General features: G+C 42.8%; 1 protein-coding gene across 1 annotated transcript; it reads right to left on the bottom strand.

Moving 5' to 3' along the window:
- Window positions 1-4,660: 4,660 nt before the first annotated feature.
- On the bottom strand, window positions 4,661-16,234 carry LOC121580766 (gamma-interferon-inducible lysosomal thiol reductase). The gene is made up of 7 exons (XM_041895792.1): window positions 15,992-16,234; window positions 14,986-15,174; window positions 14,774-14,848; window positions 12,347-12,436; window positions 6,743-6,895; window positions 6,518-6,586; window positions 4,661-4,895 (listed from the first exon to the last, which is right to left on the bottom strand). The coding sequence occupies exons 1-7, from the start codon at window positions 16,106-16,108 to the stop codon at window positions 4,827-4,829; spliced, it is 762 nt and encodes a 253-aa protein (XP_041751726.1). The 5' UTR covers window positions 16,109-16,234; the 3' UTR covers window positions 4,661-4,826.
- Between the last annotated feature and the right edge of the window lie 330 nt (window positions 16,235-16,564).

The following is a 16,564-nucleotide window of genomic DNA, read 5'->3' as shown; positions in this document are numbered from 1 at the left end:
GAATACTTCCAAAGTTGTGGCAAAATGGCATAAGGACAACAAAGTCAAGGTATTGGAGTGGCCATCACAAAGCCCTGACCTCAATCCTATAGAAAGTGTGGGCAGAACTGAAAAAACGTGTGCGAGTAAGGAGGCCTACAAACCTGACTCAGTTACACCAGCTCTGTCAGGAGGAATGGGCCAAAATTCACCCAACTTATTGTGGGAAGCTTGTGGAAGGCTACCCAAAATGTTTGACCCAAGTTAAACAATTTAAAGGCAATGCTACCAAATACTAATTGAGTGTATGTAAACTTCTGACCCACTGGGAATGTGATGAAATAAATAAAAGCTGAAATAAATCATTCTCTCTACTATTATTCTGACATTTCACATTCTTAAAATAAAGTGGTGATCCTAACTGACCTAAGACAGGGAATTGTTACTAGGATTAAATGTCAGGCATTGTGTAAAACTGAGTTTAAATGTATTTGGCTAAGGTGTATGTAAACTTTTGACTTCAACTGTATTTTTCAGTGTCTCTGCCCAGCTTTGATGTACCTGTACTGACCTTGCCTTCTGGATGATAGCGGGGTGAACAGGCAGTGGCTCAGGTGGTAGTTGTCCTTGATTACCTTTTTGGCCTTCCAGTGACATCGGGTGCTGTAGGTGTCCTGGAGGGCAGGTAGTTAGCCCCCGGTGATGCGTTGTGCAGACCGCACCACCCTCTGGAGAGCCCTGCGGTTGTGGGCGGTGCAGTTGCCGTACCAGGCGGTGATACAGCCCGACAGGATGCTCTCAATTGTGCAACTGTAAAGGTTTGTGAGGGTTTTAGGTGACAGCCAAATTTCTTCAGCCTCCTGAGGTTGAAGAGACGTTGTTGCGCCTTCTTCACCACACTGTCTGTGTGGGTGGACAATTTCAGTTTGTCAGTGATATGTACGCTGAGGAACTTAAAACTTCCACCTTCTCCACTGCTGTCCGGTCGACGTGGATAGGGGGTACTCCCTCTGCTGTTTCCTGAAGTCCACGATCATCTACTTTGTTTTGTTGATGTTGAGTGAGAGGTTATTTTCCTGGCACCACACTCCGAGAGCCCTCACCTCCTCCCTGTAGGCTGTCTCATCGTTGTTGGTATATAAGCCTACCACTGTTGTGTTGTCTGCAAACTTGATGATTGAGTTGGAGGTGTGCATGGCTACGCAGTCATGGGTGAACAGGGAGTATAGGAGGGGGCTGAGCACACCCCCTTGTGGGGCCTCAGTGTTGAGGCTCAGCGAAGTGGAGATGTTGTTTCCTACCTTCACCACCTGGGGGCGGCCCGTCAGGAAGTCCAGGACCCAATTGCAAAGGGCGGGGTTGAGACCCAGGGCCTCAAGCTTAATGATGAGCTTGGAGGGTACTACACTGCTCAAACAAATAAAGGGAACACTTAAACAACACAATGTAACTCCAAGTCAATCACACTTCTGTGAAATCAAACTGTCCACTTAGGAAGCAACACTGATTGACAATACATTTCACATGCTGTTGTGTAAATGGAATAGACAACAGGTGGAAATTATAGGCAATTAGCAAGACACCCTCAATAAATGACTGGTTTTGCAGGTGGTGACCACAGACCACTTCTCAGTTCCTATGCTTCCTGGATGATGTTTTGGTCACTTTTGAATGCTGGCGGTGCTTTCACTCTAGTGGTAGCATGAGACAGAGTCTACAACCCACACAAATGGCTCAGGTAGTGCAGCTCATCCAGGATGGCACATCAATGCGAGCTGTGGCAAGAAGGTTTGCTGTGTCTGTCAGCGTAGTGTCCAGAGCATGGAGGCGCTACCAGGAGACAGGCCAGTACATCAGGAGACGTGGAGGAGGCCGTAGGAGGGCAACAACCCAGCAGCAGGACTGCTACCTCCGCCTTTGTGCAAGGAGGAGCAGGAGGAGCACTGCCAGAGCCCTGCAAAATGACCTCCAGCAGGCCACAAATGTGCATGTGTCTGCTCAAACGGTCAGAAACAGACTCCATGAGGGTGGTATGAGGGCCCGACGTCCACAGGTGGGGGGTTGTGCTTACAGCCCAACACTGTGCAGGACGTTTGGCATTTGCCAGAGAACACCAAGATTGGCAAATTCGCCACTGGCGCCCTGTGCTCTTCACAGATGAAAGCAGGTTCACACTGAGCACATGTGACAGACGTGACAGAGTCTGGAGACGTCGTGGAGAACGTTCTGCTGCCTGCAACATCCTCCAGCATGACCGGTTTGGCGGTGGGTCAGTCATGGTGTGGGGTGGCATTTCTTTGGGGGGCCGCCCAGCCCTCCATGTGCTCGCCAGAGGTAGCCTGACTGCCATTAGGTACCGAGATGAGATCCTCAGACCCCTTGTGAGACCATATGCTGGTGCGGTTGGCCCTGGGTTCCTCCTAATGCAAGACAATGCTAGACCTCATGTGGCTGGAGTGTGTCAGCAGTTCCTGCAAGAGGAAGGCATTGATGCTATGGACCGCCCGTTCCCCAGACCTGAATCCAATTGAACACATCTGGGACATCATGTCTCGCTCCATCCACCAACGCCACGTTGCACCACAGACTGTCCAGGAGTTGGCGGATGCTTTAGTCCAGGTCTGGGAGGAGATCCCTCAGGAGACCATCCGCCACCTCATCAGGAGCATGCCCAGGCGTTGTAGGGAGGTCATACAGGCACGTGGAGGCCACACACACTACTGAGCCTCATTTTGACTTGTTTTAAGGACATTACATCAAAGTTGGATCAGCCTGTAGTGTGGTTTTCCACTTTAATTTTGAGGGTGACTCCAAATCCAGACCTCCATGGGTTGATACATTTGATTTCCATTGATAATTTTTGTGTGATTTTGTTGTCAGCACATTCAACTATGTAAAGAAAAAAGTATTTAATAAGATTATTTCATTCATTCAGATCTAGGATGTGTTATTTTAGTGTTCCCTTAATTTTTTTGAGCAGTGTATGATGTTGAATGCTGAGCTAGTCAATGAACAGCATTCTTACATAGGTATTCCTCTTGTCCGATGGGATAGGGCAGTGTGATGGCGATTGCATCGTCTGTGGACCTATTGGGCCATAAGCAAATTTGAAGTGGGTCTAGGGTGACAGGTAAGGTGGAGGTGATATGGTCCTTGACTAGTCTCTCAAAGCACTTCATGATGACAGAAGTGAGCGCTACAGGGCGATAGTCATTTAGTTCAGTTACCTTTGCATTCTTGGGTACAGGAACAATGGTGGCCATCTTGAAGCATGTGGGGAGATTGAATATGTCCGTAAACACACCAGCCAGCTGTTCTGCGCATGCTCTAAGGACGCGGCTAAGAATGCCGTCTGGGCTGGCAGCTTTGCGAGGGTTAACACATTTATATGTCTTACTCACGTCGGCCACGGAGAAGGAGAGCCCACAGTCCTTGCTAGCTGGCTGCGTCAGAGCACTGTGTTATCCTCTGTTAAGTTGCGTCAATTCAAATCTGGTATTGGAACAAAAAGAGGTCAATATACGTCTTCTAAAATAGACTAGTATTTTAATTAATGCAAACACTTGAATTGGTAAATATGATGTTCATATATACGGGCCCACTGAAACACCACGCAGGGCAGTCAGAGAACTGAGCCATTGTTATAAGTTCTTCTTTAAATACTCTGACAGAGGTAGTTCCTGCTCCAGGCAGGCCTATCAGAGTAGAGGCTGGGCGTGGTTTAAACTTACCCAGCCTATCGTTGGCGCACAGGCTGGTCCCAGCCCCTTGGCGCGTCACTGTTGCCAGGCATTAGTTGTTATCTTTACAAAGTCAGCAACCTCAGACATAGTTTTCTTCTTCATGTTGCAGTACTTTGTCCTTGAGCGGTTTAACAAAGAGGCAGTGTTTGTGTGAGTGAGTCACAAGCCTATCTCAGCCTACCCCCTAACAGTTCCTCACATTAATCACAGCTTGTTATGTTAAACAATCTATATCAGTACAGCACAAACCTATTATGTTTAATCATTAATGTATTCTTTCTAAACTAGGCATCACATCTAGTTATAAGAAAATAGATCCCCACACCTCAAAGAGGGCAAATAACTTGTTTAGCTTGTCTGGCAGCAAGAAGTCGGTGTCCGCGACGTGGATGGTTTTCCTATTGTAGTCCGTGATTGTCTTCAGCTTAGATCAGTGTGTAAGGTCTGCGAGTAGGCTATTCATTATTCCGTTCTTGATTAAGAAATGCACAAATAAGTCTTACATCCAAAGGAAAATCAGAAAGTGTGAAATCTTGTAGCCATCATACTTAAGATCTTACATTTGTACATCGTGCTCCAATAGACAGACCAAATTATGTTGAAGGACATGACCCTTAATCAGCAGTATAACAAGGGAGAACTTGTATCTTTAACAGCAGCACTAAGAACAGCAAAGCCAGTCCAATTAAACCACCAGGGAAGAGGCTCGATATGTCACTGGTTTGTCTGCTGTCTCCCCTAGGCAAGACTCAGTGAAGCTATGCAGAACCATGACAACCACGACAAAGCCTTTCACTGTAAGAGCACTCACTCAAAAAGGTATTCTTCCCCATTTGACCACAGCGCCTGTCAAAAAAGAAATATCTGATCTAATAGGCTAAACACCCATCACATTCAACATAAAACACAGATTTAATAAAGACAGACTCCTTTTAAAGTAGTTTACTTTAATATGTTATTTATTACATCCCCCCATTCATTTATACAGGCTAGTGAAACGTCATCCCTTTATAAAAAATACATTGCTATCAGAGACCTTATTTCACACAGCTCATTCCAAAGGCTCATTCATTGAGCAATGAAACAGTACATGATGTCCTTTTTTTACTCGTCATGGCAGTAACTTCTGTGTCGTTTCATCAGAGCCGCCCCACAGGCTTCAGGCTTGGGCCCCTAAAAGGAGAATATGACAGAGTATAGAAATCAAAGGACTATCTTTCTTATTCCTACAGCACACTCTAGTACAGTGGTCAGTATCCAGTCGATCTTCAAGGCATTCCTAGTCGATCACCAAACATTTCTGTAGAACAGCCAACGATAAAGGCTTGCAGTCCTTTATGTATATTATTGGTGTTGCACTGTTGTCGGTACGTGCACTTGATTCAGAAGCCCTACGTACCGGGTAGACAAAGTGTTCCCATTATGAACCATTTCATTTGTCTGAAAAGACGAACTCCACCTGCCCGGTGGACCAGGAGGTCTGTGGCTAAATCAAGGTTGCCTACTGCGCTGGCCATCGGATAGCTGATCACCGCTGATCACCGTTCCTACAGCTTCCACGACCACGGCCACAGCAAAGTTTGATAGTCAACTAGCCTACATGAGATTTAATAACTTTCAAAACCATGACCAGAGAGTGACTGTCAAAGAATACAGTAAAGAGCTGCTGTTTTTATGAGTGAGTTCATGTCTAAGTTTTTATTCAACACTATTACAAAACGCGCTTCTCCCTACTTCCACTTGCATTGCAGCTGCAATGAATGAGTAGCCAAGTGTATCGATAGCCCTGCGTTTTTATTATTATTAGCAGCTCTTCGTGTCTTTTTTAATATCGAGGAATATTTTACTTTCTCTGGTCATAGGAACAACATGGATTTGTGCAGATGCGGTGCGACTCGAGTTTCGCCATCAGGTGGAAGACTGTCCCCTCTCTCTGGTCAGTCTCACCGGAGGAAAGGAAAGAGAGAGCAGGGACCGTGAGAGGCGGACCCTCTGCTGCTCTCTCCCTCCCTCCACTGAGAATAATGCTGTGTTCAAAACAACTGGGAACTCGTAAATCTCAAAATTCCGACTTCAGTGCATTCAAGACAACTGGGAACTCGGAAAAAGAGATCCGACTGGGAAAAATTGTTTTGCACGGTAATCCAACTCGGAATTCCTAGAGCGCCGGCTTTCCGACCTGAAGATCACTGACGTCATGATTTGACCTCGTCTTTTTCCCCCAGAGTTCCCAGTTGTCGTGAAAGCACCATGACCATCAGCTGCAGGTACCATCAATTATTTCAATTTACGCTCAGCTGTGCCTTGCAAGTGCTACACCAACTGATCTATTTTATTATCAAAGCTAGAGTTTTGAAATATAAATAGGTCTGAGAATAACAATATTGTCAGGCCAGGCATATAGCCAATATGCTGTGATAATGTATTAGGCCTACAGCACAAACCTCATTCCTACAGAACTGTTTTTATTAGGTTAATGTTAAAATGTTTAAGTCATGCTTCAAACAAATCTGGCCGGTAGATCTCCTCTTGCTTTTTTGTGAAAGTGATCTTGACTCAGAAAAGGTTGGTGGATGGAGAAAGACGTCAAGAAATATCAACTTCATTGGGTACTGACTTACCATCTTTGGTACAGTATCTGCAAATGCTATTCTATACTCATTCTAATCATTAGATCTTTGTCGGTGGTTTCTATAGACAGGAAAAAGACGCATAGAAACAAGGAAGGAAGAATGGAAAGATGTATAGGACATTATACTGTTAATATTGGATATATTTTGGAGGAAGAAACTTACCTTGTACATGCTGCAGATCAGAGAGAAGAGCGAAGACATTGCTTTGTCCTGAAGGTCTTCTGTGTGCTCCTGAAAACAGTGTCCAGATTACTATAACAATCGAGGCAATACACTTTGTTGAGTGGTAAAATACCTTACTAGTAGTGGTTAGTAATACAGTTAACACAAAGTATTAAATGCAATGCTGACACATGCAACACAAATATTTAGCCTCAGTGAACTTACCCCATTTATGACAATCCAAGGCACATAGTTGTGGGCTGGCTTCAGGGCACCAGTCTTCACTGCGTTCTGATGCATCAGCTGATTCCCCAGGTCTCCCTTCACACAGGTCATGATGCTGTCCCACTTAGTGTTTGGGTCATAGAGCTCCACACACTGTCAAGGGGAGAGGTGGTCAGAACATTATTTCCAAGTATCCTCATATTTAAAATGCCACCCAGTCATATCTAATCTTGCCCTCCAGCCATATACCCTTACGCTATCATACAGTGAGGGAAAAAAGTATTTGATCCCCTGCTGATTTTGTACGTTTGCCCACTGACAAAGACATGATCAGTGTATAATTTTAATGGTAGGTTTATTTGAACAGTGAGAGACAGAATAACAACAACAAAAAAATCCAGAAAAACGCATTTCAAAAATGTTATAAATTGATTTACATTTTAATGAGGGAAATAAGTATTTGACCCCTCTGCAAAACATGACTTAGTACTTGGTGGCAAAACCCTTGTTTGCAATCACAGAGGTCAGACGTTTCTTGTAGTTGGCCACCAGGTTTGCACACATCTCAGGAGGGATTTTGTCCCACTCCTCTTTGCAGATCTTCTCCAAGTCATTAAGGTTTCGAGGCTGACGTTTGGCAACTCGAACCTTCAGCTCCCTCCACAGATTTTCTATGGGATTAAGGTCTGGAGACTGGCTAAGCATAAGTTTCCACCTCCATGTTTGACGGTAGGGATGGTGTTCTTGGGGTCATAGGCAGCATTCCTCCTCCTCCAAACACGGCGAGTTGAGTTGATGCCAAAGAGTATTCAGATGTTCATTGGCAAATGTCAGACGGGCCTGTATATGTGCTTTCTTGAGCAGGGGGACCTTGCGGGCACTGCAGGATGTCAGTCCTTCACGGCGTAGTGTGTTAACAATTGTTTTCTTGGTGACTATGGTCCCAGCTGCCTTGAGATCGTTGACAAGATCCTCCTGTGTAGTTCTGGGCTGATTCCTCACTGTTCTCATGATCATTGCAACTCCACGAGGTGAGATCTTGCATGGAGCCCCAGGCCGAGGGAGATTGACAGTTCTTTGTGTTTCTTCCATTTGCGAATAATCGCACCAACTGTTGTCACCTTCTCACCAAGCTGCTTGGCGATGGTCTTGTAGCCCATTCCAGCCTTGTGTAGGTCTACAATCTTGTCCCTGACATCCTTGGAGAGCTCTTTGGTCTTGGACATGGTGGAGAGTTTGGAATCTGATTGATTGATTGCTTCTGTGGACAGGTGTCTTTTATACAGGTATCAAGCTGAGATTGGGAGCACTCCCTTTAAGAGTGTGCTCCTAATCTCAGCTCATTACCTGTATAAAAGACACCTGGGAGCCAGAAATCTTTCTGATTGAGAGGGGGTCAAATACTTATTTCCCTCATTAAAATGCAAATCAATTTATAACATTTTTGACATGCGTTTTTCTGGATTTTTTTGTTGTTATTCTGTCTCTCACAGTTCAAATAAACCTACCATTAAAATTATAGACTGATCATTTCTTTGTCAGTGGGCAAACGTACAAAATCAGCAGGGGATCAAATACTTTTTCCCCTCACTGTATGTGAGCAGAGAATATCATCAAGTATCATCAAGCACAAAAAGTAATTCCATTCTATAACTTTTTGTTCGTATTTCTCAAGGGTATTTGAATAGAAATAGGGAGTGCTGTATATTGAGGTAGGTTCTTTTCATGGTTTTGTGTAGAGAGAGAGAAGGTAAGTGTAAGAAAGATTGTCCCTTTAAGAACTCAGTGATGATGTCACAGCTATCAGAGTGTTTACTTCATTACCAAGCGCCACCTACTGCTGTGAACACAAATCTCAGTTTTGGACATTATTTCCTTTCTGACCAATTTATTAATCACTGTGCGTGAATACCAAAACTGTAAGTAAGGTACAGTGAGGGAAAAAAGTATTTGATCCCCTGCTGATTTTGTACGTTTGCCCACTGACAAAGACATGATCAGTCTATAATGTTAATGGTATGTTTATTTGAACAGTGAAAGACAGAATAACAACAACAAAATCCAGAAAAACGCATGTCAAAAATGTTATAAATTGATTTGCATTTTAATGAGGGAAATAAGTATTTGACCCCTCAGCAAAACATGACTTAGTACATTTTACATTTACATTTTAGTCATTTAGCAGACGCTCTTATCCAGAGCGACTTACAGGAGCAATTAGGGTTAAGTGCCTTGCTTAAGGGCACATCGACAGATTTTTCACCTAGTCAGCTCGGGGATTAGAACCAGCGACCTTTCGGTTACTGGCACAACGCTCTTACCCACTAAGCTACCTGCCGCCCCCAGTACTTGGTGGCAAAACCCTTGTTGGCAATCACAGAGGTCAGACGTTTCTTGTAGTTGGCCACCAGGTTTGCACACATCTCAGGAGAGATTTTGTTTCACTCCTCTTTGCAGATCTTCTCCAAGTCATTAAGGTTTCCAGGCTGACGTTTGGCAACTCAAACCTTCAGCTCCCTCCACAGATTTTCTATGGGATTAAGGTCTGGAGACTGGCTAGGCCACTCCAGGACCTTAATGTGCCTCTTCTTGAGCCACTTCTTTGTTGCCTTGGCCGTGTGTTTTGGGTCATTGTCATGCTGGAATAACCATCCACAACCCATTTTCAATGCCCTGGCTGAGGGAAGGATGTTCTCACCCAAGATTTGATGATATATGGCCCCGTACATCGTCCCTTTGATGCAGTGAAGTTGTCCTGTCCCCTTAGCAGAAAAACACCCCCAAAGCATAATGTTTCCACCTCCATGTTTGACGGTTGGGATGGTGTTCTTGGGGTCATAGGCAGCATTCCTCCTCCTCCAAACACGGCGAGTTGAGTTGATGCCAAAGAGCTCAATTTTGGTCTCATCTGACCACAACACTTTCACCCAGTTCTCCTTTGAATCATTCAGATGTTCACTGGCAAACTTCAGACGGGCCTGTATATGTGCTTTCTTGAGCAGGGGGACCTTGCGGGCGTTGCAGGATTTCAGTCCTTCACGGCGTAGTGTGTTACCAATTGTTTTCTTGGTGACTATGGTCCCAGCTGCCTTGAGATCATTGACAAGATCCTCCTGTGTAGTTCTGGGCTGATTCCTCACTGTTCTCATGATCATTGCAACTCCACGAGGTGAGATCTTGCATGGAGCCCCAGGCCGAGGGAGATTGACAGTTCTTTGTGTTTCTTCCATTTGCGAATAATCGCACCAACTGTTGTCACCTTCTCACCAAGCTGCTTGGCGATGGTCTTGTAGCCCATTCCAGCCTTGTGTAGGTCTACAATCTTGTCCCTGACATCCTTGGAGAGCTCTTTGGTCTTGGACATGGTGGAGAGTTTGGAATCTGATTGATTGATTGCTTCTGTGGACAGGTGTCTTTTATACAGGTATCAAGCTGAGATTGGGAGCACTCCCTTTAAGAGTGTGCTCCTAATCTCAGCTCGTTACCTGTATAAAAGACACCTGGGAGCCAGAAATCTTTCTGATTGAGAGGGAGTCAAACACTTTTTTCCCTCATTAAAATGCAAATCAATTTATAACATTTTTGACATGTGTTTTTCTGGATTTTTTTGTTGTTATTCTGTCTCTCACTGTTCAAATAACCCTACCATTAAAATTATAGTCTTATATTATATGTCTTTGTCAGTGGGCAAACCTACAAAATCAGCAGGGGATCAAATACTTTTTTCCCCTCACTGTATATGTTTTCACCGTTTTACTGACATAGTTGTCAATAGTTTAATAATATTTGTCATTATTACAGCATTATGTATCTCGTTTTTATGCTAGCTACACTACCGTTCAAAAGTTTGGGGTCACTTAGAAATGTCCTTGTTTTCTAAAAGAAAAGCATTTTTTTAGCAAAACCTTTTGCAATTATGTTAACACAGCTGAAAACTGTTGTGCTGATTAAAGAAGCAATAAAAAGGGCCTTCTTGAGACTAGTTGAGTATCTGGAGCATCTGCAATTGTGGGTTCAATTACAGGCTCAAAATGGCCAAACAAATAACTTTCTTCTGAAACGCGTCAGTCTGCCCATCTTAATCTTTTATTGGCCAGTCTGAGATATGGCTTTTTCTTTGCAACTCTGCCTAGAAGGTCAGCATCCCGGAGTCGCCTCTTCACTGTTGACATTGAGACTGGTGTTTTGCTGGTACTATTTAATGAAGCTGCCAGTTGAAGACCTGTGAGGCGTCTGTTTCGCAAACTAGACACTGTAATGTATTTGTCCTCTTGCTCAGTTGTGCACCGGGGCCTCCCACTCCTCTTTCTATTCTGGTTAGAGCCAGTTTGCACTGTTCTGTGAAGGGAGTAGTACACAGCGTTGTACGAGATCTTCAGTTTCTTGGGAATTTCTCGCATGGAATAACCTTCATTTCTCAGAACAAAAATAGAATGACGAGTTTCAGAAGAAAGTTATTTGTTTCCGGCCATTTTGAGAATGTAATCGAACCCACAATTGCTGATGCTCCAGATACTCAGTTTTCAGCTGTGCTAACATAATTGCGAAAGGGTTTTCTAATTATCCTTTTAAAATGATAAACTTGGATTAGCAAACACAACGTGACATTGGAACACAGGACTGATGGTTGCTGATAATGGGCCTCTGTACGCCTATGTAGATATTCCATTAAAAATCAGCCGTTTCCAGCTACAATAGCCATTTACAACATTAACAATGTCTACACTGTATTTCGGATCAATTTGATGTTATTTTAATGGACAAAAAAATTGGTTTTCTTTCGAAAACAAGGACATTTCTAAGTGACCCCAAACTTTTGAACGGTAGTGTATCTAACATTGTTAGCTACATTTTCACCTGGCATTGTTAGCTGGTTAGTCTGATGTTGCTAGCTACTTGTATTTTCGTTTCAGTCATTGGATTATTATAACAGATGAGAGCTGTATATCTTGTTTTGTTATTGCTAAATGAATGTGCTTTATCTTAGTATTGATGCCATTGTATTAATGTTTATTATTTCCAGACCACATCTTCTATGGATAAATTGTCAGTTAATTGGAAAATCCAAGCTGAGTGACATGGCACAGAATTGAAACAATGTTAATCTCCAATCAACATTAAAGAACCCTAAACTGAGGAACTGTCTCTCTCACCGTCTCTCTTATAGGAGTACAATCTCCATAACTTCACCTACTTAGTGTATAAATTCCAGAGGCATCAACCTCTAATTCAGTAAGAGTTAATATAATAATAATAATAATAATAATAATAATAATAATAATAATAAGCCATTTAGCAGACGCTTTTATCCAAAGCGACTTACAGTTAGTGAGTACATTCATAATTTTTTTCATACTGGCCCCCCGTGGGAATCGAACCCACAACCCTGGCATTGCAAACGCCATACTCTACCAACTGAGCTACATCCCTGCCGGCCATTCCCTCCCCTACCCTGGACGATGCTGGGCCAATTGTGCGCCGCCCCATGGGTCTCCCGGTCGTGGCCGGCTACGACAAAGCCTGGATTCAAACCAGGATCTCTAGTGGCCTTAGACCACTGCGCCACTCGGGCGCATACATTTTTTTTTTGTGTATGTCATTCACCTTCTCGCCTGCTTTAACCACATCAGTGGAGGCCTCCATGCAGTAGATTATCTGGAACGCGTTACTTCCTGTAGCATTCAATATGCAGGTCTGAGGAGAGCGAGAGGGAAAAAAAGCATAATGTTTCAGCCCAGTTTAAGCTGGTATTACCTGGTATTTACATTTTAGTCATTTAGCCGATGCTCTTATCCAGAGCAACTTACAGTTAGTGAGTGCATACATGGTAGTAACTAAGAAACTATATGGTGACAATGAATACTTTCTGGTACTTTAGTGACGTGTCAATGAATGCAATTGCTAAGCAATTAGTAGGTACAGTTAAAGTCGGAATTTTACATACACCTTAGACAAATACATTTAAACTCAGTTTTTCACAATTCCTGACATATAGTCCTAGTAAAAATTCCCCGTCTTAGGTCAGTTAGGATCACCACTTTATTTTAAGAATGTGAAATGTCAGAATAATAGTAGAGCGAATGATTTATTTCAGCTTTTATTTCTTTCATCACATTCCCAGTGGGTCAGAAGTTTACATACACTCAATTAGTATTTGGTGGCATCACCTTTAACTTGGGTCAAACGTTTTGGGTAGCCTTCCACAAGCTTCCCACAATAAGTTGGGTGAATTTTGGCCCATTCCTCCTGACAGAGCTGGTGTAACTGAGTCAGTTTTGTAGGCCTCCTTGCTCGCACACGCTTTTTCAGTTCTGCCCACACATTTTCTATAGGATTGAGGTCAGGGCTTTGTGATGGCCACTCCAATACTTTGACTTTGTTGTCTTTAAGCCATTTTGCCACAACTTTGGAAGTATGCTTGGGGTTGTCCATTTGGAAGACCCATTTGCGACCAAGCTTTAACTTCCTGACTGACTGTTATGATGAGTTTCTGGTATCGAGAAGTTCATGATGCAAGAGAGTAGGGGACACAGATGGAGAGTTAATTCAGACATTATTTAATGGTTACAATAATGGATTTAATGACAGGCGGTACGGACGTAGCCTCTCATCATATAAATGACTTCCATACGAGATCTCTCAGTTTATATAATGCTCTCCGAGCTGCTTCTTGATATTATCTGCCAACCATCATTGAGTGTCACTCATCTACCACAATAGCATCCCCATACTTGGTATTGTATCCCCCTAGCCAGGCCATTCCCTCACGTACACCTTCTAAGATTATCACAAGTGGTCCCCAATCTATCTTGGCACGCAGACCTTCTGTCCCTCACCAGTGACCTCTATAACACATGGCGTGTCCTTGTCCTCTCTCCTACATGCAGCTTAGGAGTTTACCAACATTAAGAATCTTGTATCAAAAGTCATAACACTGATGTCTTGAGATGTTGCTTCAATATATCCACATCATTTTCCTTCCTCATGATGCCATCTATTTTGTGAAGTGCACCAGTCCCTCCTGAAGCAAAGCACCCCCACAGCATGATGCTGCCACCCCCGTGCTTCACGGTTGGGATGGTGTTCTTCGGCTTGCAAGCAACCCCATTTTTCCTCCAAACATAACGATGGTCATTATGGCCAAACAGTTCTATTTTTGTTTAATCAGACCAGAGGACATTTCTCCAAAAAGTACGATCTTTGTCCCCATGTGCAGTTGCAAACTGTAGTCTGGCTTTTTTAATGGCGGTTTTGGAGCAGTGGCTTCTTCTTTGCTGAGCGGCCTTTCAGGTTATGTCGATATAGGACTCGTTTTACTGTGGATATAGATACTTTTGTACCTGTTTCCTCCAGCATCTTCACAAGGTCCTTTGCTGTTGTTCTGGGATTGATTTGCACTTTTCACACCAAAGTACGTTCATCTCTAGGAGACAGAACGCGTCTCCTTCCTGAGCGGTATGACGGCTGCGTGGTCCCATGGTGTTTATACTTGCGTACTATTGTTTGTACAGATGAACGTGGTACCTTCAGGTGTTTGGAAATTTCTCCCAAGGATGAACCAGACTTGTGGAGGTCTACAATCTTTTTTCTGAGGTCTTGGCTGATTTCTTTAGATTTTCCAAAGATGTCAAGCAAAGAGGCACTGAGTTTGAATGTAGGCCTTGACTCAAATTATGTCAATTAGCCTATCAGAAGCTTCTAAAGCCATGACATAATTTTCTGGAATTTTCCAAGCTGTTTAAAGGCACAGCCAACTTAGTGTATGTACACTTCTGACCCACTGGAATTGTGATACAGTGAATTATAAACAATTGTTGGAAACATTACTTGTGTCATGCACAAAGTAGATGTCCTAACCGACTTGCCAAAACTATAGTTTGTTAACAAGAAATTTGTGGAGTGGTTGAAAAACGGGTTAATGACTCCAACCTAAGTGTATGCAAACCTCCGACTTCAACTGTAATTACTGTTCTAATAAGTAATAAATAACTACCTGGTAGAATGTAAAATAAAGCATTACCAAAATCTCACCTGGATCATGTTGCCAAGACACTCTTCTTCACCGTGCTGGCAGGTGAACTGATACTTCTTCCCATCAAAAGATTCCTGTAGTAAGACAAACAGAAATTACTTTGACTAAACATTCCTCAACTCCATTCACTGATAACAACATCCAAGTAATATCCAATATCAAAGCAAGAGTCATGAGATGAGAGTTGTTGTCTCTAGCCTAGTGTACGTACTTCTGCATTTCCGTAGGGCACCAGTGTGACACTTATGGCGTCCTGCAGCATGGTCCATGTGGGGAAGAGCTGTGATGTGAGGAAGAAGCGACATGCTGGGCACAGACTCTCAAGATACAGCTCCACCTGAACTGACTGCCCCAGCGTGTTGGGCTTGGTGGCATTGGCTTCCAGGCACTGCTTCAGAACCTGCCACAATAAAAGTAAAGACTCGACTGAGAACCTGTTTCTTGTGCCGTGTATTTTTGTTCCCTTTACAGTAAAGCCACACAAGTTAACAAACACACACACACACACAGTATGGTTGAATTGTTATGCCTAAATATGGTATAGATATGATATGTGAAGCAGAATCTGTAGAGACAATTATGGGTGTTGATATTCTATTTTAATATTATTTTTCACATTTGTCATTCTCTTCTATTGAAGTAAGAATTGGGCACAGTAACGGAATTATGCTGAGACTCTGAATTTTCACTTTAAAATGTATGCCAATCAAAAACCATTGATTTCAAAGTTTAACAAAACCATACAACTCTATGCACAATTAATACTTTGAACAAGATACAGTTTTATTCTGTTACCAAACTTTATCTGCACAGTTATTCCTGTAAATGTGTTTTTGTAAAATGTTCTGTGGAAATTGTTAGGAGTCATTGTGCATAAAAGTTGTATGGTTTGTTAAACTTTGAAATCAATGGTTTTTGTTTAGTATTTTAAAGTGAAAACTCTTGCCATAATTCCGTAACCAAGGAATTGCCCCGTTGCTTCCTCAGTTGTGATCGGAGATAATTTACCCCTGACCAATCAAAACACACAAAAACAAAACACAGACAGGCTACGAATATATCCTCGGGACAATTTCGCCCAACAACGTTCTCACCCGTTGTAACGTGTAACCCAATTACAGCGATACAACCACAACACACAGTTTAAGTCAGTGTGTTACCAAAATATTGCATACATTTAATTACGACAAGAAACTCGTCAAGTGAACTTATCTTACCCCACATTCGATGGCCGAGGCCAAAGAGGTACACCACTGCGATGGAGAATATGAGCAAGACTTGCAATCTACATTTGACCAGATGTTCAAAAGTGTGAACAGAATAATAACCTTCATCTTCCCTTCAGCACAAGACGACACACAATGGCGACAGTCAGTAAATCTACCCAAATATATCTAGTGATTCAAATTCTATCACTGTGCCCTCTAACTAAGTAAAGACATCTTCGATTATACGATTGGTTCGCAGTCATGTGACCACTAATAGCGTCACTAAACACCGGCAAAGTTGGTGTTACATTGTATCATATCACGAGTTGGGATTGTCTTGATAATGATTACATTGTCAAGATTTGTTATTTACAGTGCCTTGCAAAAGTATTCATCCCTCTTGGCGTTTTTTCTATTTTGTTGCATTACAACCTGTAATTTCAATGGATTTTTATTTGGATTTCATGTAATGGACATATACAAAATAGTCCAAATTGGTGAAGTGAAATGAAAAAATTAACTTGTTTCAAAGAAATTCTAAAAAATAAATAACGGAAAAGTGGTGCGTGCATATGTATTCAC

Source organism: Coregonus clupeaformis, chromosome 14 (genome assembly GCF_020615455.1).
Source record: "Coregonus clupeaformis isolate EN_2021a chromosome 14, ASM2061545v1, whole genome shotgun sequence".
Taxonomy (NCBI): domain Eukaryota; kingdom Metazoa; phylum Chordata; class Actinopteri; order Salmoniformes; family Salmonidae; genus Coregonus; species Coregonus clupeaformis.
Note: the sequence above shows the minus strand (reverse complement) of the source record. Positions and strands in the feature narration are given on the sequence as shown.

Bases quoted from the DNA above. Each gene is read 5' to 3' on its own strand.
- LOC121580766 (XM_041895792.1), bottom strand. From the start codon at position 16,108: ATGAAGGTTATTATTCTGTTCACACTTTTGAACATCTGGTCAAATGTA. The intron at 6,587-6,742 runs GTAAGTTCACTG...CACTGTTTTCAG, and splicing joins CTTGGATTGTCATAAATGGG to GAGCACACAGAAGACCTTCA. The intron at 4,896-6,517 runs GTAAGTTTCTTC...TTCTCCTTTTAG, and splicing joins TGATCTGCAGCATGTACAAG to GGGCCCAAGCCTGAAGCCTG.